This window comes from Scophthalmus maximus, chromosome 4 (genome assembly GCF_022379125.1).
Source record: "Scophthalmus maximus strain ysfricsl-2021 chromosome 4, ASM2237912v1, whole genome shotgun sequence".
NCBI lineage: Eukaryota > Metazoa > Chordata > Actinopteri > Pleuronectiformes > Scophthalmidae > Scophthalmus > Scophthalmus maximus.
This window is the reverse complement of record NC_061518.1, coordinates 1,788,983-1,813,649: the sequence shown is the minus strand read 5'-3', so window position 1 is coordinate 1,813,649 and position 24,667 is coordinate 1,788,983. Positions and strand designations below refer to the sequence as shown.

The following is a 24,667-nucleotide window of genomic DNA, read 5'->3' as shown; positions in this document are numbered from 1 at the left end:
TTCTTAGCAATAACAATAGATGATCACAGGTAATGTAATGAATAGGGCTTGGTATAGTTAGTTTACCGATACCGGTGCTAAATTGATACTTTTAAAACGGTACTGGTGCCTAAATGGTGCCAGAACGATACTTGAAAATGATGGCCAACGATAACAACAGATGTTCTTTATCGAAATTTAACATATTAACAGTTTAAAGCTTACTTAACTTAAATGTAGAAATTTAAATAAGCGCAAAACTCTTAATACATTTACATAATAAATAAACAAATAAAACTTAAGCCAACTACATTTATTTAACACTAAATAGTTTCAGTGCTTAATACAGTAAAATAGTCCAGCTCCAACCTTACATTCACACTGCGGCTGATGTGTTTGACATGTTGCCATGGAGTCACACAAACAGGGAACATCAGTCACCGTCCCGCCTCCAAAGTCTTCAAATTCAACTTGAAGAGCGAGCGACTGTCCGGTGGTGTTTTCTGCCGTTGCGAGTGGCGAGTTCACGCTCGTTGACGGACCTGGTTGCAGATTCTTGAAGACGTTTCACCTTCATCCAAGACACTTGGATGAAGTTCTAACTAAGTTGTGGTGAAACCCAGGTATTTAGCTCCAGACTGTGACTTAAAGCACGAGACAGAACATTCAGATTTTTGAGTTTTGAGTATACAGATTTTTTTAAACTGAAACCAAAGTGCTTCTGTTGCATAAGTCTCATCTAAACCCCACAGTCCAAACCCCCATTATCTTTGTGTGACACAAAATGTAGTGTATCACACTTCCATTAAAATAAACTATGAACATGATCCAGGAAGAAATTTGAATTTCCCTCAACACGTAGAAGGGCAAAAAAAAGTTAAGCATCTGTTAATATGTGTTAAAAAAAAATTCCACGAGGTGCCCTGTAGTGCAGGGGTGTACTTTTCATGTGGAAAAATGTAAAAAGCCTTTATTAGTGTGGCTGATTCAAATCAATTTAATTCAATTTTATTTGTACAGCGCCATATCACAACATACATTGTCTCAAGGCACTTTACATATTGTGGTTGATGCATGGCAGAGATTAAAAAAAATTCAATAAAAAAAAAGTGTGCTGCAACACGTAGGTAGCAGGGTGACTTAAATTAGTTTAAGTCCAGTGGGGGCCCATGCCACCCGACACTCTTCTCTGGATCAGCCTCTGGAAAATAAATCCAAGGTGCACTAAATTCTTACTTACTGAAGCGCTGCGGCTCTGTGCTGCACATCTGCTGCCGCTGGTGGTCGGAGGTTGAACCGCAACAACATGTACAATACACAGAACTATGCTACGCAGGCACGCGACATATAACTGAAATATCTATATTTAAACATTTGCCTACTAAATTAATTGGTTCCAGTAGTTTTTATGATTTTTTTTTTAAGAAATTCTTTGATTTCTGCTTCTTAAATGTGAATATTTACTGGTTTCTTTGCTCCTCTGTGACAGTAAACTATATATCCTGGGTGTGTGGAGGTTTTGGGAAACATGATCCACATTTTTCACCATTTTATGGACCAAATACCTAATCGATTAATAAAGAATTAAAGATTAATCAACAATGAAAATAATTGTAAGTTGCAGCCCTGGAGAAGTTACAGCAGGGTGGTTTCTTCCCCTGAATGAAAGGAACAGTATTACTGAGGTTGTAATGGTGAACAACAGTTTGATAAAGGCTGGGCACCTTCATTGATGTCAGGTAAGTGGCCCATGTCCCACTTACATACTGGATGCCCCCCTGCTGGTCTACAATGGTGCCCACTGACCGGCTCCCCTCAGGTGGAGGTGGCTGCCGACCGCCTGTAGGGGCTGCACCTCAGCCATCTCAGGTGGCCTGAAAACCCCCCCACCCATCTGCCCCTGCAACAAACACTGAAGGCAACAGTTTTATTTTTGGAGCGGCCACAGGCGCTGCGGCTCGCTCCCTGAGGCTCTGGTTCACTTCAGGATGAGACGGCCCTGTGGCACTCTGAGCCGGGATTAACAAGCAGGGAGCAGTTTGTCCCGACAGCCGCTCGCCTGAAGGTAAACCCAGTCAAACTCGGTGTCTGTTGATTGACAAGCTGCCGGCACTGCAGCGTGGCCCTGACGCCGTCACTCAGGTGCTAACCTGCAAATGATGCTTAGCATTTGATAGTGGCGCGTGCACGAGCTGGAATGTAAAACGCATGATGCATATCAGACATTATCTCCATGAGATCCTCAAGAGCTCGCAATGCAGTGCTTTCCATGTTCCTGCACAAAGTTGTGCCACTGTCGACAAATGTAAGCATGACTCAGCATCTAACGACGACTGTACACCAGCACACAGATTATGCTTTTATTCCTTTGTATTTCATTTTTGTTTTACATTATAAACATCGTCTCTATTCTTTCTTTCTTATTTGTTACACCGTACAGTTGCAGCCTGAGCAGCAAAACACAAGCAACACAGACTTCCTCTTCAGGTACAGTAAAGTGTTGATCCGTTTCACATTGCAGCAATTGATGAAGTTGATTGAGTTCGTCCACCATTTTGTTTTAATTGAGGTTCCTGAAAGGTATCGCTATAGATTGAGGTCGTGGCACAGTTTTAATCGCAAAGCTAATCTTATACTTTCCTCTTTTGAGCCGCTCCAGTGGAAGCCCCCCAGACATCGGACCCCAGAGCCATAAAAGGGGGACGTCTCATGTGTCAGCTGGCAGGAGTCACTTTGACAACAGGGATCCATCTTAAACTTTAGCTCAAAACCAGACAAACGTTTGCGTTTAAACGTCAAGACAAGCTAGAGCTCCTATTCTTTCAAACAGTCATGTCAAGAGATTGTCAAAGCTGAACACAAACGCACAAGGACTCCCGACTATCCTGCCTCTTTTATAGAACAACGCGGTGTAAATGTGACGTAAATTAAATTCAAGCGAATCATCGCTCGGCCCGCGGTCAAGAGCAGCTCTGGGAGGATTTGGGCCCTCGGATTAATTTCCAGCAGCCCGAGGCTGTTTGTGTGTGTGAGCGCTGGACGGCAGGCAGCAGGTGCTCGGTGTCAGGATGTTTGCTCTTATCTCCCTCGGTCTAAATTTAGACGGTGGCCCTTTTTTCAGTGTCACCCAAAGATACTGCAATATTCAGATAGATAGGGAGACAATCCAGCTCCTGTCGTCGCTCGAGACAACCGAGTAAAATGTCATCAACGTACGTAAAATTATGAAGTAAATAACAACCAACCGGACAAGGATGAATTTGAAAGTTTTAGTACAGAATGTGAATCAAATTCAAAAGCCCTCTGCAGCTCTGACACACATCAGTCTAATCTAATTCTGGATGCACAGGAATGTACAGCATGCTCTACGTTTATTGTCGGTTAATTATTCTTCTGACCTCTGAACTCCGTTCTTATTGTTTTGCCTGTAACATCAGTGTCCGAGGAATCTATAGACCCAATTTACTGCTGCTCACGCTTGAAGTTGCTAAATGCTAACATCCCCCCTCCTCCTCTTCTGCGTGACCGTCGCCATTAATCTTCCCTTTGGGGTTTACTTTTATTTCATGCCGAGGTCAGTTTTAAATTTGACATTCTCCTTGAGAGACTATTTTCACAAGTAGTTTGTCATCATTTCAAAGTAGCCTTGCCATGAGCTACGGCTTTACATGCCTTTCTATTTCCAATGGTGACGCGTCTTGTAGCCATGCGTCGTCTTCAGGACCCAACTAAAGAGTTTAGTTTCGAAACCCTTGCCAACGAGCCCGTTATCATGAGAGCTCATAGTTCTCTAAAGCCGGCTGCAGAATTTGTCTGGGTTAAATCAGTGCAGTCGGAAAGCAGCTGAATAAACTAGACAGGGAGCACAGAAGAAGAAAATAAGCTTACTGTACTGTACCTAAATAGTAAATCCCAATGGAGGCAAACGTTCTAAGAGCGAAATATGGAAAAGACAAACAACAGGAATCTTTTCTTTTTTTTTTCATTTATTTTATTTCGTTATACTCATTGATATTATACTGCTGGAAAAGCTTTAGATATTATTCACAGGATAGAAGGAAAACCTGTCCGGTATAAACAGAGAAAACACTCACTTTTAGCTTCACTACCTTTGGTTAAATGTTATGTGTCAAAGGAATTTTGACATTACAACAGGTTTAAGAGCATTAACAACCAGAAGCTTGAAATACAGAGAATGTTAAAGTGATAAAATTTGTGCTGAATCAAAGATTTGTTAATCATAATCCAAAAAGTCCGCCTTGCGTTTCACAAATCTTCATAGAACTCTCCAGCTGTAAAGACAGAAGAATTATAATAATAATAGCATTCATAATGGTCATATATACACAATTAATAACCCTAAGCAAATATTTATTTCATCTATAATTGATAAAAAACTACAATGTAGATTTTGGCCAGATTTTGCGTATTGGAACAAAACATGTCCAGCTGTTCGATGATTGAGAACATCACATTCTGAAAAAACGAGTCTCACTGAATTCCTACTCTGAAGTCTTAACAAGGTAGTCCATAAGCCATAAAAGCAAAAACCAAAACATTTTGATCATCAGCGTCTTTAACAAGGTTGATGTCTAACTTCTAAGACATTTCACTGGATCTTTGCTCAGATTTTTCTCTTTTTTATAATAGTATTGACAACAAATAAGGTTAGAAGTGTTTATGTTTTTGAGCATATATGATGACAAGCCATCCAATTGTTTTAAATCTGCTTTGCTGTTATTATATACATGAATGTGGATTCATGGCTAGATGATATAAGTAGATTGAGAAGTCTCCTCTGTCTTGCAGGAGTCTGAAATGCTGATGGAAGTCGGCTACAGTAACGGGCTGGAGCCTGACCTTTCCCAGCAATATCCTCCGCCCTTGCTGCCAAAACCAGGCAAAGACAACGCAAAGCTCCAGAAACTCAAGAAGAAGAGAGCCAAGAAAAAAGGCAGCCTCTCTCAGACGCCCGTCCCCTTTCGCTCCTGTCTGTCGCCGGTCAACGAAGCGAGCACAGACCTCGAGCACAGTGACCAGTCCAGTCCACCTAGGTCACCAGATTCAGTCTTAATTGGAGACTCCTCGCTGTCCAGTTTCCCCTTTGACTCCCTTTATGATCACTCCTCATCTACATATCCTCATGCTCAGAGCAGCCCCTATGGCCAAACCGGCAGCTTCTCCCCTAAGTCCTACACAGCTCAGACCAGGGCTTCTGAAGAGCAGGTGGCTCCACTGTACGAGTGCTCCTCTTTTTTATTCGATGACGCCACTCCTTTAATGATGCCACCTTCGGCTTCACCACCCACATCACCACCTGAGCAGGTCCCGGTGCCACCTTCTGCTTTCAATTTAAACATGACACCAAGTTCCCATGGGTCAGTCACAACAGTCCCTGCTGTCACTGCGCTGCAGTCCAGCCCCAAAATATCAACTCACAGCCTGACCCTGTCCCCAGCCGCCCCCAACTGTGGCCAAGGCCCGGCACCTTCTCGAGTTGCAGACCTACCTCCTGTTCCGGTGTTGCTATCACTTTCAAACACCCAGACGCAACCTGTTGTTCCCAGCCAGAGGGAGACAAACGCCAATTTAAAGGACAGCCCTCAGAGCCAGATGTCGTCTCGGATCACCAGATCTACCAGTAATGGCCACTTTGCTGCAAGCCAGATGCCCGCTGAGATAACTGCCTCAAAGATATCACTTGTTGAAGCAGCGAAAGAGTCGAGATCTGACGCCCAACAAACCAGGATTTATACATCAAAGGCAACATTTTATGAGATCTCAAAACCTCCCTCCATCCAGGACCTCACAGTAATAAACCCAACCTACCATGGATCAGCATTATCTGCCACATACAGGGACAAAACAGCTGTTTCAGTGATGAAAAGTGATCAGAAACTGTCTGTATCCAGGACCCTAAGTGGAAGACCTAGGACCCCCTCTTGCAGACCATCTCAAGTATCCACACCCACTTTTGAAATATCCAAACCTAACCCACTTCTATTTGCCACAAGTCCTGCTTTCAACTGCTCCCAGGATTTACAAGCTCCTGCTATTCCTAACGAGATGCCACAACACAAATTAGCAATTCAAACTAGCGGTATAAGTAAACCTCCTGCTGCCACAGAAGAACTGAAGCGAACTGATATTAATCAAACAACTTCCATCAAACAAACCAGCAATTACAAAGAGAGAGAGATTCAACATACTCAAAAGAGTTCAATAAATTTAAGTGTTGCCAATACGGAACTTTACCCCAGAGAGAATATAGCGTCAAGTATCACCGCACCTGAATCTGCTGGGGTCAAACCAACACTGATGGAACCTGTCACCCAAATGCTAAAAACAGACCAAGCTGCAGGAAGTGAAGCTTCATCTTTGCCAAACGTTCCATCATTTCTGTCTGTACAAAACAGTTTCAAACCTACACCAGTGATTTCATTGCAGGCACCAACAAGTCCAAGCCTCCTTTCGTCTGCTAATCGTCCTCCTGTGTTCGAGGCACGCATGTCCTTGACATCACTATTGGAGAATCAAATGACGTTAGCATCCTCAAAGCCCAAATCTCGTTCAACATATTATGGGCTTACTCCATCCGAGTATGCTGCTTATGGTGGGATTAGGACGTTGGCATCACATCACAGCCCTGTACCCAGCAGAGTAAATGAAACCTCTTCAAACAAAGCACAGTCGGAAGCAACTGTAGATGGATCACACATCTCTAAGCCTGAGGCAACCAAACAACTCAATGGACATCAAGATCTTCTCTTTTCAGTGGAGGTTTCTGCTGCTCACAGTTTGAAACCTATGTCGTCTCAAAAGGATTCACAGTGTCCAGCTTCACTGATGGCCACATGTAGCAAAGATCTGTTTGAGGAAAGTCACTCTGAAGCTCATAGTATTGGAATACAATCACTTAAAACGCCCAGTGTGGACACGATAAAACCTGAAATTCCTCTTGGCTTGGCACAGATAACAATGCAACAATCCACAAGTGATGTATCAACACCAAAAGCCTCACACTCTGAGGCTGCAATACCTAAAGCAGGTGAGGTACACGCACAAAGTGCAGCACTATATTCTATAGAGAAAACACTATGTACAACTCCATGCCTAACTGATAGCAGTAGTCTGTTTAGTTCTTCCTCACACATAAGGAAAGTAGATTTAAGTGTAAAAACACAACATAGTGGAAAGGGGAAAGATGCCATAGAGAATCTTGAGAAAATAGCTACAATAAGTAAATACAAGATCACAAATGCAAAACAACAGTCAGGAAATATAGAGAATGTAGTAGTTCAATCTTACCCAACTGCTGATAGAGTCAGTCCGTCAACAGCCAGCAGATTCAATGTTCAACTCACTGCCAAGCCTGACCATAAAAACAATATTGTTCAATCTCTTGCCACAGAGAAAAAGCCCCAATTCTCTGGGAGTGCCACCATAAATGGTGCCATCTTAGGGTTAACACAAGCCACCAAACTGGTTTCAGAAACACCACTGCCCAGTAATGTGGCTACTGAAAACGTCTCACCCAAAAAAAGGGAAGAAGTTAACCAGCAAATCAAGGCAAACAGTGAGGATATTGTACCCAAGACGACAAACATAGGGAACATTTTGCCTTCTGTGGCTGCTAATACAGAGTGTAACGAAACAAGCACCTCGCCCCAGTTCTCAAAAATAGTCTCTAAAGAGCCATTTGCTGCTACCACAGGATCCATGCTGCCACATGAGCCTGTTACGGCTTCTGTATGTTCTTCACAGTCCAACAACTGCACAGTATCTGCAGCTGAGCAAAGCACCAAATTTATACAGCAACTCAGTGCGAAAACTCAAACTCTCAGTTATAGTCAAACGTTAGAAAACAAGATTCATTTTCACAAAGCAGGTCTCTCTTTGAAATCGTCTCAAGCACCAACTATACTAAACCCATCTCCCGTAGATAATACATTTTTGGGTAAACCTACCACAGAAACTAAACTCCCAGGCCTATCCATCATTGCAGCCAAATTGCCCAATATTTCAGACATTAAATCCCCTTTAGAGACAGACTTGACAAAAGATCCCCAAAAGCCAATCAAAATTGGTGAAGATGTCCTAGTTAACACATCGAGTATCGTGGGATCCAGTAGCCAAGTTAAAGTTGGTCAAGGAGCGAATTTCTGCGCAAACTCAAGCAAAACTACAGTAGAGATTATACAAGCCAATGAAACCACTCTTCAAACTCCTGCTAAAAATGCAAAACTCTCTAGCCCAGCAAATATAAAAGACAAACCTTCAACTTATATTAAAAGTAAAAGAGCCAGCAGCTCATCACTAGACACAGAACAGTATAGACAACTCATCGATGAAAAAGAAGGTTTACTTACAGGGAAAATACAAGCGCAACATCTTCCCACTAAACATATTAGAGCCGGAAACATTAAATCAAAACCTCATCCTAATCTTTCAAAGGGAAATGTAACACAGACCAAACCAAGCATTGAAACCAAACTGTCCAACAATCAAGGATTACCAACAGACATCAAGTTTTCCACAGATGTGGTCTCACCTGGACAACCAGGAATTGTAGAAGCTGTCCATCACAAACGATCTGCTGCTGAAACTGTAAATTCAAACAAATCCAGTTTGGAAAGCAATTCTCTCAGTATTCCTGGTACTGAAACCAAAATAACCTCAAAACCTCACACAGAAACTATTCTACCAATCGTAACAGATCCAGCAGTCAGCAGTAAACCAACATTTAATACTGGGCAGGTCAGGTGCATCCCACCAAAAAGCCCTCAGCTTAGATCAGAGAGACCTGATAGTCAATCCACAACAGAAATACCCATTGATGCAAAATCTCCCTCTGATTCTATTGCCCAAACAAGAGTTTACCCAAACTCAGAAGCAGATAAACAGATTACCAACCTTCTTGCTGAGCAAGAACTATCTGCACTATCTGCACCTCAATTTGCCTCTAAAGCTGTTGTAATAGAACAATCCCCTTCCCCTCAGCCAATCATTGACCATAAATATTTAGCAAGTCTCACTACAAAATCTAAACACTCTGTAACATCCAGAACAGAAGCAACAACTTCCATTTCCCATGGTAATATAACAGCTAACATATCAAATGTCATTTTTGAACAGCAAACCATTAGAAGGCCAGGACATATCATGCTATCTGGTGGTAATGTTCAAACCAAAAATGTAGTGAGCTCTCAGACTGGAGTGAAACAGTTTAGGCAATCTGTCACTGAAACAAATAAATCTTACACTCACACTGTAAATACTCAACCCATCATACAGCCTGCTTTAAGTCATTTCGGTGCCACAAATATTCGGCCCCTTAGTGAAGTCAAAAGGGATTTCAAAGCCCCACTTAGCCCCCCTACAGTAAATAGACCTTGGATTGAAACAAGAGCTTCCCCTCTACCTGAGCCAAGAGCGTGTCGTACACCTATACGTACATATACTCCAACCTTACTCCCATGCCCTCAATCTCCTGTCTCTTTAAACAACACTACAGAAACGAGACCCTCATCAGTTCTTATGAAAGAGCAGAAAACCCCTCCAATTATACCTCTTCAAAATAATACACCTACAAGCACTGTTCAGTCTTCTGCTAAGTCATTTGCAGACAATTTGTCAAAACCAGAAATAAAACCACCCAAGGACACTTCAGTACCTGAGGTCAAAGTAAATCCCAAAACACAACAGGCAAAATCAGACATAGCATCAAATTTGAGTAAGGATGGAGAATTCTCACAGAAAATTGAAACTAGTGCTCCCATCCATTCTACAGATCCGGGTTTAACCAGTAAACCTACTCTAAAATCAAAACTTCCCACTAAGCAGGTAGAGTCAAGACCTTCATCTGCCACTGTAGAAACAAAACCCTCAGTTCAAAAAACAGACTCTTCAAAGTCTCCTCCTGATCTGGCCCAGATTAACTCGCACAGCAGTAATGTTCTGTCTTCGACAGAGCAACCGGTGCACAACTTTTCCCCTGCAAAGCCAGCAACAGATACTGTGATGAAACCACCCATAGTTAAAGCTGCTGTGATTGACTCTGCCACTCCTGCCTCTCTGCCTCAGGCCTCAGTCTCAGTCAAAGCTCCATCCCCAAACAGAGGAACGTCACCGTCATCTCAGCAAAAAGCTGGACTCAAAGACAAGGGCGTTCTGAAGACCAAAACTACACCTGCACCGACGAAACCCCCGGCAGCCGAACCCTCCACGAAGTCAACGACATCAACTGCATCTTCAACTTCTGACAAGAAGGTAGCAGCAGAGACATCCCCCTCATCTGACGAGCCAAAGGCAGCCCAGAAGCCAAAAGGCCTTAAGGGGAAGCTCAGCGGATGGACACGTCTCAAGAAACACATGGTTGTTGAGCCAGATGAACCCACGTTTCCTGAGCCTGAGGCCAAATCTCAGGTCGATGACTGTGGCAGCAACGAGAAAACAGATCACGGTGGTAGTGATATGTCTTCGGCAGACCAATGTGCCAATCAGGATGTGGTTAAGAACACAGACGCTCCCAGGGCGTTGAAAATGTGGGACGCCCTCCTCTTTCAGATGTTCTCCACAAAAGAGCGAATAATGGAACAGGTCAAAACCACCAAGAATGATTCGGAAAAGAAAAAGGCCCCTAAAGACAATCAGGCAGAAGCTCCCTCCTTTGTCAGTCGCCTGCCGATTTTACTCTACAGCCCCCGATTTGATGCCAGGAAGCTGAAAGAGGCGGCGGAGAAGCCGCTCACGAAAATAGCAGCTGTGTTTGAGAAGGGGCTGATAAAACGCAAATCTCAGGAGGACGAACAAAAGGACTTCAACAGAACAGCCAGAGGATTCGGTTCAAGGAAAACTAAAAAAATATAACAGGAACTGATCTACAAGTACACTTGGAAGTGATAAATAATAACTTCCTTGGGCAATTTGTCAAAAGATTGAAATATGCAATGATAGTGAGAGCTTCATTAAAAAATAATCATATTTAGAGAATTGGGGGGGGTTGATAAAAAAACAAACATTGAAAATCGGAGTTTTACCAATTAAGGCTGCAGTGACAAGGTAGATTATTAGTGGGAAAAATAAATCAAATGTGTTTTTGATAAATGGTTAATCAACAAAGCAAGGAAAAATTTCACTAAACCAAAAATCCTCCCTACGTAAAATCATACAGTATATTTTGTGATATTCTCATCAGTTGAAAACTTTAAGACGTAAAAATATTACAACAGCTGTAATACAGGGGTGGCGTCTTTGCACTTGAATGTAATAAGAAAAGACAACGAGAGCAAAGAACTCCATTTGGTTGGATTTTTGGATGTCGGTTGGATGTCGTGTTGAATGCATGAATTGTAGATACGTTGATAGTTGCAAAGACGGTTTCATTTGCTGTACCTTTTTCTATTTTTTCTAAACAAAGTGGGGCTTCTTTTAGTGTTACACCGCTGGTAGGCAGTCTTTAATCTCTGTAATAAATAGGGCTTTTACATTCCTGGAATAACAGGGCAGATGGGTTTTGAAAGAAGGAAAACAGATGGGTGAAGGATTAACGTCTAGTCAGAACAGATTTGGGTTTGTGTAAGTGAGGTATGGATAGAAGAGAATCCGGTGGGACCTGTCCGAGCCGTCGATCAGGGAAGGAAACTACAACAACAGAGGCTGGTTAGTGTGGTACCTAAAGCATCTTCTGGTGTCAATACATGTGATTGTACAGTCCTTTGTTTTTTCTTCTTCTAGTTCCTCTAGGGTTTGCTCATTTGTTCTTCAGCCACTTACGTCTTTGGGTGAAACAAAACGGACACTTCCGATAGCGCCTGAATACCAGATAAAGTCTGTACAAGACTTGTTCTAAAGATTTTGTTGATCTCCTGACTTTCTAGCATCTGGCTGTGGGACTGTACAAAAAAAAAATTCAAACACATCATAACATTGTAAACTGCCCTAATACATCTCAGAATCAAATCGTTTGTCGTCACATGACGGGTGAAAACTCGCTAAAGAAAGTATCTTGAGATTAAAGGGCATTTTTAGGCTTTACTGGAATATGTCTTCAAAAAGTCATGGGTATGTAAGTGTAAGGCTGTTTTCCTTCGTTTCCAGACAAGTAGAAATGAATTGTTTCCATCCAACAATATGACCACACAGTGACCAGCATTGTTGTAGTTTCCTGCTTAGGGATGGCTCGGACAGGCCGTGAACAATGTCGAGTAAGCATTGTTATTGAGAAGTGAATACCAATGGATCATGATGGATATGGTGAAGTGGCCTCCTGTAGGACAGACTCAAGGAAATGGAGTGACAGCTGGAGAAAGAGGGCAGATATTATAAGTGGTATGGGATTTTTCATGGCTTTGGAGGATTTTGCTGCTGCCGTAGCAGGTATTAGCATGTTGCTATAGAGGTTATTTTGACCCTTATTTTTGTCTCTGTATTGGATATTTAAAAGAATAATGTGTTGTTTTTCATAAGATTACCACCATGACGTGGAATTTATTTTAGGTAAGGGAGACTTTACCCCTATAAGCTAACTATGGCCCCATTTATTACATTGATGCTAAAACTATGAGATGTTTTTGTTTACTGTGTGACTTAAAAAATGTATAAAGCTGAATGTGAAATTCTTGTCTCCTTCCCTGGTTTTTTTTTGGCGCGATGCTTCAGCCGACACCAAACAACACCCGAACAGCAAGTTCCCATCCAAGGCGGCACATCACACCTGACATGTCCTGGTTCAAAGATACGGCTAGTTTTCTTCTATATTTTTGTTATCGTTGACAAATCTTATGAAAAGACCAAAAGCAATTCTTTCTGACCTGCCTACCCTGTCCGTGGCTTTTGGTCCAATCCCTTCATTTCCCAAGGAAGATGTACAACTTTAAAACTGGCTTACATATTCGGAAGGAACATGTCACAGTGAGGATCAGTGTTGCGTATTTAATAGTTTTTGAACATGGCTTAGAGAAATATGACATATCAAACTGTGGATATACATACGCAAAATAATTGGTTTTGGTCTTTTCAGTAGATTTGTCATCCCCTTTTTTAAATATACAGTAAATAATAATAATAATAATAATGCATTGAATTTAAAAAAGCGCTTTACAAAAACCCAACACTTTGATGAATATTGCTTGAAAAATCTATTATTTTAATGCATTACAATAGTAACTTATCCTTAGATTTGTTCTATTTATTCATTTTTTAACGTCAGTAGGTAAATAATTAACATCATAGTCATAATTAAAGTTAACTTCATTTGCCAATGAAATGCAAAACAACAACATTTTCAGTTAGAAAGTACTGTTTTCATTTAAAGACTCAGGGTCGAGGGACTTTTTCTCACCCGACTCACAGGTCCCGTCTTCACTGCAGCTGTTGTCGTCTGAAACCTTCTGGTACTTTCCGTGACCGGCCACCACAAACTTGTACTTTTTACCAGACGGGCTCTCCTGCAATTCAGTTCAGTATAAAGCAGCATAATTAATATACAGGTTGACAGACACGGCGAAAAAGAAAATCAAAAACACAACTTCTTTTATTCCACATTTTCCAGCTTTCATTATGTTTAGCAGATTGTAGTAAGTCTAAAGTTATGACTTTTCTCAAAATAAATTGAAGATCGGACGTTTGAAGCAATAACTTCATCACATGTATGTTTCGTTCCAGTTTAATTTTAAAAACCAGCTAGAAGAGTCTTTCTTTTTTTTTAAAAGGTTTGCATGACTGATTTATTAGTTATAGTATTTTTCATCGGTTCCCACGGGGTCCCTTAGCGCATTTATATCAATTCATGAACAGAACTTCCCTCAAAATGCAAATTTTAAAAATTGATTTTAACCAATCATTCAGTTAAAGGGATTGGATATGTAAAAATGAGCCTTATCTTAACACACTGTCTTGTGGCTCATCAAAATGATGCACATACGATTCCACATCACAGGTTGTTTGATGCAGACAGGAGTTGTTCAGGAGAATAGATTTTTCCTTCTGGAGGGTTTTTACTTGTTGTTGTTGTTGTGTGCACAATCCCGTTGTGGTCTTTCCAATTCATTTTGACGTGAATTCGTACCTTTCCGTCTCTCCCAGGAGAAAATGTGTCACCGAGACTCTCCCATAGATTTTTCTTGTTCAAAACTCCACCAGATTTTATTTCCTGCAAGTGCAACAGAAGGCAAATGATGTCATGTCGACTTACAGTAAGATGCTGCTGCGGCCACAAGGGGGCAGACACGCAGAAACAAAGTAGTGATGACGTTCACCACATGAGGAGAGGCTGGGGTGTGGTTGCATGAAGAGTGAGGGGACCATGAATCGTAATGTGAAAAAATGATATGAAAAAGACACAAAATACAAATAAAGAAAGTTAACCGGGCAAAAAATGAGACGAAAGAAAGTGTTTTGTGCGAGCCTACGGCAGCTGATGCGAGGAGGTGAGGCAAAGGAAGGCATTTCAGACAATCCAACAGTTTGGGTATTGGAGGGAAATCGGGGACTTACTGTCGGTTTGGAGGGCGAGCTGCACCTGCTGCCGTCTTCACTTCCTCTCACCCACTGATTGATGAGGTCAGCCACGCCCACTTTTAAACCATCCGCGTCCTGCCCAGACACAAATGGATAAAAGTAGCCTGGTTTTGTTTGCCTTGAGAACGTCCACCATCCACATCTTCCTAATGTAGACTACAGAAAGCAAATGCTTTAATTCTACACGTACAGGGCGGACTCTCCGATTAAAGCGACAGCGCTTCCCCTACGGGAGGGAGGAGTTACGAACAATGTCGCCCACACAAATAGCAGTCATCCATATGCACCACGTCAGCACAACAACAACAACAACCTATTGACCTTGGACGCTGCGACTGAGACGGCGTTTTGGTTCCAGGCCTCTCCGGCCTCGAACAGGTTCTTCTTGGCGGCGACGGGTTCGCTCGGACCCGTCAGGTCCGTCGGAGCCTGAGCGCCTGACCTGCCGTCCTTCGAGGAGAGCTGTGGGAAATAAGGTGAGGCACAGTGAGTTTAGACTCCAGGGCGTTTTTCACGCCTGAGGGTCCGGGCCGAGGGTCGAACCGACGCGCTTGGTTTTTGTTACATTTGATCCGGTTGGTTCTAAAGAACTTCACGTGCGCTGCGTTTCCCTGACACTTGGCTCTGATTGGTTTGCAGACGGGCGTGCGTCTGACGTCGGTGTGTCCTCTCGTATCCTCCCTACACCTTCTCTCATGTGTTTTATCGAGTTGACCTTTGAATGTTTCGCCTCCTCCGCTGCCCAGACGACACCGTGACAAACACATTGACTTCTTTTTCCCCCGGTTCCTTTTTCTCCGGCCGTGACAGCTCGCTGCCTCGGCTTCCCCTCGTTGGTTCGAAGGTCGGAAGCGTCCCACCGCTAACGAACCGAGCCATGACCACCTCCTTTGGTCGGACCAAATGTTCCGTCCGTTGGTCCGGGCCGTGTCTTCGGGGGGAACCTTTCACACCTGTGATTTTGGTTTCGGCCCAAACCGGAAAAGTCCGAAGGTCCGGACCAAACGAGGTGTGAGAGATCCCTGAGGCACTGAGGAGTTTGAAGGAGTTTCTTCGCCCAAGTTCTCCGGTAAATGTGGAGTGTTCAACCTGCAGATTTGGCCTGAATCGGGTCTCATCTCTGTGGGCTCATGGGTAATTTCTTTTGGAGGAGAATTTCTTTAGCAGTGGTTTTACAGTAAGGGGCTATTTTAAGAGTCAGAGGAGAACAAAGGCGCATGTTAGAGTTTCTCCTGTGATCTGAATTAGTAAAACGGCGCCGGGGGGGAGGTCAATTGGGGTTTTACCTCGAGAGCATGCGCGTACTGCTCCAGCTTCTTGTCGATCTTGGAAACAGCCACGGGCGGCGGCGTCCTCTTCACGTCGCTGGTGCTTCAGAAAAGAAATTTGATGAATGTTCAGCGCTCTCACGTTGACGGGACAAACCCGCGCGGGTCTGGTTCGTCGTAGCAGTCGCTTTTCAAACCTCGCCACACGCGAACGCGCGCTCTCACCTCCTGCGCAGAGACTCGGTTCTCTCAGTGATCTGAGGACAGAATGGAAACAATCGGTGGTTAAAACTCCAACGGACGCGAGCTTTTTTTTATTTGGACCAAATGGAAATTTAAAACAAAACAACTCCTTATTGTTTTTGGGGTTTAAGGTTTCGAGAGAACCCCTCAAATCTGGAACGTGGACCGAATTAATGGAGGAGAGAGACTCTGTTAATCTGTTGACTGGACTGTGTTTTTACTGACATACGCAAGGAAATATGACAATAACAGAAGCAAAAACAAAGAACTGATCTGCAACCACGGGTGGATTATGAGAAAATGCGCCACTGGGAACAGACCCTCAGTCCCGCAGACTTAAAGAGACATGACAATTATGAACATGAGCAAAACTGTCATTTGAGAAGCTGCGTAGTGGTTTTGAATCTCGCTGGAGCGACGTCGACTCGCTCCGTGTCTCGTCCCCGCCACTGTTCATCTCTTTGTGGTTCTTTTGATTCTCTCTTCATATTTTTGTGTCTCTCAAGTTTCTCAAGAGTCTTTGTGTAGATGTTTTGAGTCTCTCCAATGTCTTTTTTGTCTCTTTGTAGTTTTTATGAGTCTCTTTTAAATTAGTTTTGAGTCTTTCTGGCGTCTGTTTGTGTCTCTTTGTGTCTTTTGAGTCTCTTTGTGTAGTTGTGTTGAGTCTCTGTGGCGTCTTTGTGTGTCTTTTTAGTTTGTATTTAGTCTTTGTGAAGATGTTTCGAGCCTGTCTGGTGTATTTTTGTGTCTTTGTGTAGATGTTTTTGAGTCTCTCCATTGTCTCTCATGAAAATCTTCAAATTTGTTTCGAGTCTCTCTGTCATCTTTTTGTTTCTTCGTGTCTCTTTTGGGTTATTTTGAGTCTTTGTGTAGATGTTTTGCGTCTCCGTCATCTTTTTGTCTGTTTGTGAGTCTTTGATGTTGTTCAGCCATTCTTTTGAGTTTCTGGCGTCTCATTTTGTGTCTTTTAACTGAGCTTCGACTTCAAACAGAGGCTCGGGCCCAGAGGTCAGGGGGCTCTGGGTACAGTAGGTCACGTTTAGTGATCGATCCATACTGTACCTGCCAACGTTTTTTGAATATTAAGGCAGCTGCTGACCTTTGACCCTGACCGTCGTCTGTAGCCGCACTCACCGTGCATTTGCCGTCCGTAGAGACTCTGCTGTTGATTTCGTCCTGTGAAGAGACAGAGAGCGGAGTGAGATGACGAGCGGCAGCATCCTGCAGCTCTGAGTACAAAAACTCTGACACCAGGGACGTTTCTCCTGTTTCGAGAATCAGTCCGTCAGCTGACACGTGTGTGGTACTTACTGGGTAGAACTGGATGAGGAGTTTCTGGTGCAGCAGCAGGGAGCATGAAAGACACAGCACAAATCAATAGGAGATTATCTCACCAAGTTCGAAATGTAGTTTAACTCCCGCGATTATTTAGGTTAAAGTGTGCACTCTGCAGATGTGTTATGGAGGAAAACGGAGATATCAGATCAGGATGTGACATCTGCATCTAGCTCCTCCCCTACACTACACATTACATATTACAAAAGTGATTAGTTACTTTGCTCCCGTTACCAAGCACTGATCTGGCAAAGGCGCCTTTAAACAAAGGCACCCAAAAAAAATGCTTTCACACTAATGAATATTTTGTATTTAACGTGAAAAAATACAAAAACTACACTCACACAGCTCGTTTCTGAAACTTGACTGTACCGTGTTACTATTCATAACTTCATTGTTGAATGTTGAAAGGTACAAATTCACAAAATAAAGTATTTTATGCCTTTTTAAAAACTTTTATCTTAAAGTTTTTGTCTCTGCGATTGACTTCATGGACCAAAACAAAACTCTCTGAGATGGTTGAATATTATTAAAACCTTTTGGCGACTGTAAACTTCATTTTGCCGATTTGTTTTTAAATCATAGTAGCCAACACACATTTAATTAGAAATATTTTTACTGTCCAGATCGCGCGTTGGCTTCATGATTTACCTTGAAGGTCGGGCTCATGGGGCCGTAGCAGTTTAGCGGCTCGTCGTCTTCGCTGCAGAGAGAAACCGCAGATCTCCTGTTCGCCACCACGGCGCTCGCGTCGCCGCTTTCCTCCGAAGGCTGCGACCAAACCAACAAACACATGTCAACAGTGACGTCACTGCTTCGTCACATCACACAACCCTCGTCACGCCGGATCCCGTCTGATCCAGGTCCTGGATCCAGGTTTGTCCGCACCAAATGTTGGTTGTGAATGTTTTACCTGTGCTTTGGAAATCAGAATAATCAGGTTCGTACCTGTGACATAATCTCAAGATCAGTTTTTCCCTCAATGATTTGTTCCTTTTTCTCTCTTTCACATAATGACTCAGACTCTTCAACCTTTGTTCCCGCCGCTCGCCGTGTGGACGACATCCCGCGTTACTTAGTGGAAAAGACAACTTGCAAACTGCTGCTGCTGGAATTTGTGACGACACCTCACCAGCGCGCCAAAGCAGAATTCCTTCACTTTTATTACTTTCAAGCCAAACGTGTTTGATGAAATATTCCATATAACACTTGGAGGAACGGGAACATAATTTGAGTTATGGCCGGAGCAGAGATTTAACAATAACATAACGGCCCCCCTTTACTTTACTTCCCCCAAAGTGTTGAACCAAACTCACAACATGTGTTTCAGGGATCCAGTCGCGGGGGTAAAAACTTGGCATCCTGACGTCAAAGTTGCCCCGTGGAGGTTTTGACTCTAGCAGTCGCGCTATGAAGAAAAGTTTTATCAAGTGTCCTCCTGTTGTGTTCTTATCTTGTTCTCTCACACAACGACACGATACTAATTCCTGCCAGTGGTTTTTCACATCAGTCCACTGATCTGCTGCTGCTGCTGCAGCAAGAAACAAAGGAAACGTATAAGGATGAAGATTGGAATTTTTAAAAAAAGGAAGTATGTATGTACGTAGGAAACTGTTCATGTTTTATGAGGAAAATAAATACATTGAACGCGTTTGTTGAGTTTACGCCTTCGTCGGTAACGCAGGTTGAAACTTTAATGAAACTGCTTTTTTTTATTTTTATCTATTTGCTCAAAAGATTATGAGAAGTCCTCTGAGGATAACACTGAACCCACGAGCTACAACAACTATAGAGTTCCTCCTCTGGGGAGAATGAATGTACAGTTTTATACAAATTTTCAACTTAGGCTTTTGTTACATTTGGAGCATTAATATAAACTGTGCCGTGATTGTGGTGCTGGACGACAGGTAATCGAGACAATTCATCCTCTGAGGACCAAGAATATCTGCTGCATAACTCATGGACATTGGGCTTTGCGAGAAGCTCCGTCATAGACTAAAGTCTTGCGGGAAAATTTGACCTGATAAAAATTCTGAGAATCTGCATAATTATCGGGAGTCATCCTCAGGTGACCTCAGATATCTACGGCAAATTTCACAACAATGTGGATTTTATGTTTCCGACACATTGTGGTGTGGACTGGATGATGGAAACTACAGATACAAGAAACAGCAGCATCAGAAACCAACCGTGTCTTGCATCTTGAGCTCCTCCTCCTCTTCCTCCTCCTCCTCCTCTTCCTCTCTGTGTCTGTTCCTCCTGAGGTGGAGGTCTACCCTCTCTTCATCCCTCTCTCCATCCCTCTCTTCATCCCTCTCTTCATGAGTGTAGCTCAGCTCGTCTTCCTCCGGGTCGTCTTCGTCTCCGCAGCTCTGCCGGGTCTCTGCTGACCTCCTCGGAGTGGGCTGCTCGTCTTCCTCCTGCTCCGGCTCCCCGTCCACCCTGCAGGCCGCTCCCCTGCGGAGGAGAAAACTGAACTGCTTAAACGAAGTTTAAAAAAAATGTTACTGATCGGAACAGGTTCAGCTGCGATGTTGCAACCAAACGTAAATTTAGAAAAATAAGGAGATAAAGCCAGACAAGGCGGGAGAACACACCGCGGCCTCATCGTCCCTGCGGCCAGGTAGGACGTCCTGTCGGCGGGATGAGCTGCGGCGAGCCGGGTGTCCTGTGGCAGAAACACTGACGAGCTGTAGGACGCCCTGAATTCCTTTTTGCCGCCTGACACCTGGAACGAACCGAAAGCAAAGCAGGATAACAATGACGGTTCATGGTCTGATGTGTGAGGCGTTCAGGAGTTATTACATATTCAGCTACGCGTTCAAGCATTAAAACGTTGAGTTGGGAAAGTGTGTGTCTTCATTTACAACAGAGTGTAAATCTTTACGCTGCCCGCCTCAGTAGTTCCACTGAGCTCATTAAGAGCCTCGATTAGCTCACTTGTATAGCAGCACACTCGTAAACCAGGGCTCTCGTCCTTTATGTGTTCTTTCCCAGTGTAGAAAATAAAAAATAAAGTTATAAAAAGGTTCCTTTGCAGATAATTACGATGGTAGTCGTCGTGATTACTGCCTCCACATTCACCCTGAACGGCATCTCTCGTACTTGCAGGCCCAGCGGCCTGAAAGACGTTAAACGCTAACAGAGACGCTGGAAGCTGCTGAGAGAAAGTCTATATAATGACTCCGTGTTAAATGCAGCGCAGCAGAAAATCCACGATTTTTGCGTTAATTCGAATGGCCAGAGGAGATTTTATACCAGTCGTAGAACAGTTTTACACAACAACCGGCAGCCAACTATTGGCTTTAGGGACCCCTTTGAGTTCCCACACAATTGTATCTACGTCTTGCTCTAGGAAATACAATGCACGTTCTTAAATGAAGACAAACAATAATTCAAAAATGTAATTAAAGTGTTTTTGTTGCCTTGCAGGTACAGCCCCTCGCCTGTCGGGGGTGCTGCAGCCCCCTCAGCACCAGCATCCTTGGAATGCTAACAACAAACAACAAAATGTAGCTAACATTCGCTAATCATAGCATCATAGCACAGACAAATTAAAACTTGGACCTGAGGGTGATGCCAGCTGGACAGTTAATGGTGCAGTAAGCTATTTCGGAGAAAGATTTTTTTTTGATTTTCTGACTTCACTGGTCAGGGCATAGTCTTGGGTACGTGAGGCAGACGCTGCCAACACGAGGCCGAAACCCCTGAGTCGTAGCGCCTGTCGCTAGCACGTCTCTCAAAGTGTCGGGGAGTGATGTTCACAAACTGCACACACAGTGTTGTGAGGTATAGGTGTGGTCCGCACCATTTTTTGGGGTTTTAAATTTACAGAGCAAGGGCTGTGTGGAAAAATCTGATTTTTTTCTGTAAGGAAATATTCGCTGCTTTTTAGAAAAAGTTGCTATCGCTTACTGCCCCTTTAAGTACATTTGATTTGCCTTGCAGTCACAGCCCCTCGCCTGTCGGGGGTGCTGCGGCCTCCTCAGCGCCAGCGTCCTTGGAATGCTAACAACAATGGCAGTGCAAAAAAAATTAAGCTAACATTCTCTAATTATAGCATCAAACAATTTAAAACTGGAAATTGGACAAGGAGAGGTCAAGGCTTCGTCAAAGCTATCACAGTTCATCCTGAGGGGACACCGAATGTCTCAAGCAAATTTCATGAGAAAATAATCAATATTGTTGATGTTTCAGTCTGGACCAAAGTGGTGGGACGACCGACCGACTGACCAACACTTTGAACAAGGTGTAGATTTAACATGGACATCTTTAAAGCTCCAGTCCTGACGGTATAGATCCGCTGGACCTTGTACCTTCTCTGCAGGCAATGGCGAAGCTTCGTGGGAGCGACTGCTTCTCTCCGGCCCCCGGCCCTCCTCTTCATCCCCCCTCTCCTTCTCCTCTTCAGGCCCTGATTTCCAGCGCGGGGCCGTGGGCGTCCGCCCGCCGGCCCGGCAGTCGCCCCGCACCTGCTCCCGCTCGCTGCGGTTCTCCAGCCTGTGGCTCCAGTCGCTGAAGCCCTCGTCCTCCTCCAGAACCAAGCGGCACCTGGGCTTCAGCTCCTCGTCCGACCTGGAGGAACAAGCGGCGAGAGAACCTGGTTAAACTTCGACGTGATCTGATTAAAATGTACTTTTTCTGGGACCACAAGCTGAGGCGGGGACGATGATGAAGCCTCCAGCCGAAGCAAACAACAGCCCCATGCTGCTGCATGACACACACCAGAGGAAATGAAGACCATATGTTGGGTTCGACTGCAGCTCATTAAAAGTTTCGTAAAAGAAAAACATGAATATCTAATATTCAAAGACTCTGTTATGTAAGTCCAGCAAAAATTAGTTGAAAAGACGTCTCCGCCTACGGCTAAACCCCCCTGGACTTGGTTGATAAGTGAAAAGAGATAATGTTCTGGTTGTTGAAAAGACGTTTCTATAATCAGACGGAATGAAACAGGCCAATTTTCAACGACCGTTTAAAAGCAAAATTAGGTTTATGATGGACCGTTCAAGATTTAGCCCAAACAGCAACGTCCTTATGACGTCAGGTGTTTGGTAGGTTAGCATGCTAACGTCAGTAAAAGCAGCGAATTGAAAGGAATTGAAGCAAAACGAGTTAACAGCTCCCGGGGAGTGAAAGAATGGTATGCTTAGGTTGGCGATACAGGTAATAGCAAAAACATACACATAGCATCTTTAATAGCATTTTAAAAATATGACGTAGAGATTTTCAAAGTGGGAGACGGGCATTTCTGGAATCATTTACTGTTCTTCCCACTCTCCTTGAGTCAGACACTAATAAATACCTTAGGACAGACTCACTTTTATGTATTTGTTATCGTCTGAAAAACTAATATTAAACTCCCGTTGCTCAATTAGTAAAGTAGTTGTCTCCAACCCGGGAACCCGGATGGGTTAGGTGTCACCCTGAGGTCTTTGACAGGGCAGACGGCAGGTGGCAGACGGGACCTTGCACCTTCAGGCTCCGTGGCAACAGAGACGGTAACCGTGGAAACATCAAACAGAGGAGCACGGTGCCGCACAACACTGCGACCTGTTTCAGGTCAACTCAGATCAGCAGACTGAGCACTGACAACATCTTGATATCATCTTATCTCATCGTATGAATGGGTTCATGTTTTTTGGCTTTAACTAAATTTGAGGCAGAGCAGGAGAAGATGATGAAAAACCTTAAATTTCATGGTTCAAAAGAAATATTTCTGCCTCAAACAAGATTAACTTCTAGTATATAAGATACTTGAACCCCTAAAATGTGTATATATATATATATATATTGATATGACACCATTTTCCCATAATTTATTGGGAATAAAAAATAATTGAATTACTTGAACCCATTTTAAATCAAAGGTCATGATACAAGAAAGTATAAAATACTAAAGATTTGACTCGCACTTTCACAGAGCAGAGTTTAATCATCCACTTTAAACAGATGAGCATTTTTTAATGAAATGTCATCTGAATCTTTACCACCATTCTTGGTCATCACCAAACTTAACTTGTTGCTGTTAGTAGTTACAGGTTAATGACATTCAAATCTCCAGTCAAGGAGGAACCATGAAGCTGATGACTGAATGAATCGATGAGCAGGGCAACAGTGTTTGATGAGTGAGGCACATTCTACTTCACGGGCTCAGCAATCGCTCAGTCAGTATTCGTCCCCTGAGAGTTTCTCCTCTGATTGGACCGAACAAGCAGAAAGTGACGGAGCGGCGGCGGCGGCAGCTTCCTCAGCTCGTTCAGCTGCAGCTTCACTGGGACAAGAGACAAAGTCTTTTCCCCGGGACTCAGCACTGCAGCTGATCATTAACTGGGACATCTTTCATGAACATCCCTGTATTAGTGAGAAATCTTAAAAAATTACAGCTCCTTATTGAGGAGGAAAGGTGGTGTGTCGACGTTCGAATTATGAGCAGAATTAAAGCAAAGCGTATTAATATGTCAATAGGAGAGGTCAATCAAAGGTGCCGTTACATTCAGGTGAGTTACCTGAGCACTTGCAATGTTAAATAGTTATTTAAAAATATATTCCTGGATCCGCCCCCTTTGATCCATGCCAAAATTGAAAGGGTTCTCTTCTTGGTCCAGGTCCCATCCTTCCCCCAAGTTTTGTGTAAATCTGTACATTTCGCACCAGCCAACCAACGGGCGGGGGTAGGAACCAAAACCTGCTTGGTGAAAAACTTTAGACCCTTTGCTCCAGTTCTGTGCAGTTAAAAATGTACAGAAACAAATACAGTTAGAATTATCTCTATATCATCTGCATCACTTTGCCGTACTCACTCGGTGCTGTGTGGCAGCTCGCGGTGGTGGGTGGGCTCCGGCCAGGGGGGGCTCCCCTCTCCTCTCTGCGTCTCCCTGGATCTCCTCCGTCGCTCCCGCTCCACCTCCTCAGCATCCTCCTGGCTCCGCTGGGCCGTCACCCTGCAGTCAGCATGGGACACCAACAGTCAGCTGTCAGCACACACACACACACACACACACACACACACACACACACACACACACACACGTCCCTGGAAACGCCGAACGCAGCCTACAGGCGTCAGCAAACGTCTCAAAGTCTCCGACAGCCTAAAAACATTCGCACAAGAGATTCTGAGTGAGCAGCAGTTCCACGATTCACAGGGATCCAACACACAATCATGGCTTCAAACAGTCTGACTGTATCATCATTAAAGATATGAGTTACATTTTTCAAACTTAGTTCAAACCCCATATTTGGAACGGTTAATTTCTCGATTCTCTCTTTGCGTGATCTATATTGCATATTTTTATGTTGGCTACCAGATCTTATGATTG

At 43.5% G+C, this 24,667-nt stretch overlaps 2 protein-coding genes across 5 annotated transcripts in view; one reads left to right on the top strand and one right to left on the bottom strand.

The window, feature by feature from the left end:
* The first annotated feature begins 1,913 nt into the window (after window positions 1–1,913).
* Window positions 1,914–12,596, top strand: LOC118302652 (proline-rich protein 33-like). Of its 3 annotated transcripts, XM_035628970.2 has the most exons (4): window positions 1,914–2,044; window positions 2,420–2,466; window positions 4,789–7,027; window positions 10,063–10,371. In XM_035628970.2, the coding sequence occupies exons 3-4, from the start codon at window positions 4,798–4,800 to the stop codon at window positions 10,239–10,241; spliced, it is 2,409 nt and encodes an 802-aa protein (XP_035484863.2). In that variant the 5' UTR covers window positions 1,914–2,044; window positions 2,420–2,466; window positions 4,789–4,797; the 3' UTR covers window positions 10,242–10,371. The 3 variants fall into 3 exon arrangements, with proteins under 3 accessions (XP_035484863.2, XP_035484861.2, XP_047187438.1); XM_035628968.2 differs by having other exon boundaries at window positions 4,789–12,596; XM_047331482.1 differs by lacking the exons at window positions 1,914–2,044; window positions 2,420–2,466 and having other exon boundaries at window positions 6,837–7,027; window positions 10,063–12,596.
* The window catches only part of LOC118302654 (lymphocyte-specific protein 1-like), a 31,137-nt gene continuing 10,427 nt past the window's right edge, over window positions 3,958–24,667 (bottom strand). The window contains exons 2-15 of one of the 2 annotated variants that reach the window (XM_035628971.2): window positions 24,149–24,289; window positions 21,662–21,920; window positions 19,943–20,073; window positions 19,535–19,802; window positions 17,997–18,116; window positions 17,322–17,345; window positions 17,145–17,186; window positions 15,993–16,024; window positions 15,786–15,870; window positions 14,821–14,961; window positions 14,476–14,574; window positions 14,048–14,131; window positions 13,322–13,427; window positions 3,958–4,271 (exon numbers count right to left, since the gene is read on the bottom strand). In XM_035628971.2, coding sequence (XP_035484864.2) covers window positions 4,246–4,271; window positions 13,322–13,427; window positions 14,048–14,131; window positions 14,476–14,574; window positions 14,821–14,961; window positions 15,786–15,870; window positions 15,993–16,024; window positions 17,145–17,186; window positions 17,322–17,345; window positions 17,997–18,116; window positions 19,535–19,802; window positions 19,943–20,073; window positions 21,662–21,920; window positions 24,149–24,289 — 1,558 coding nt within the window. In that variant the 3' untranslated portion in view covers window positions 3,958–4,245. The remainder of the gene's footprint in view (window positions 4,272–13,321; window positions 13,428–14,047; window positions 14,132–14,475; window positions 14,575–14,820; window positions 14,962–15,785; window positions 15,871–15,992; window positions 16,025–17,144; window positions 17,187–17,321; window positions 17,346–17,996; window positions 18,117–19,534; window positions 19,803–19,942; window positions 20,074–21,661; window positions 21,921–24,148; window positions 24,290–24,667) is intronic. The other variant, XM_035628972.2, reaches the window with a different exon arrangement.

Coding starts and splice junctions, on each gene's coding strand:
- LOC118302652 (XM_035628968.2), top strand. CDS start 4,798: ATGCTGATGGAAGTCGGCTACAGTAACGGGCTGGAGCCTGACCTTTCC.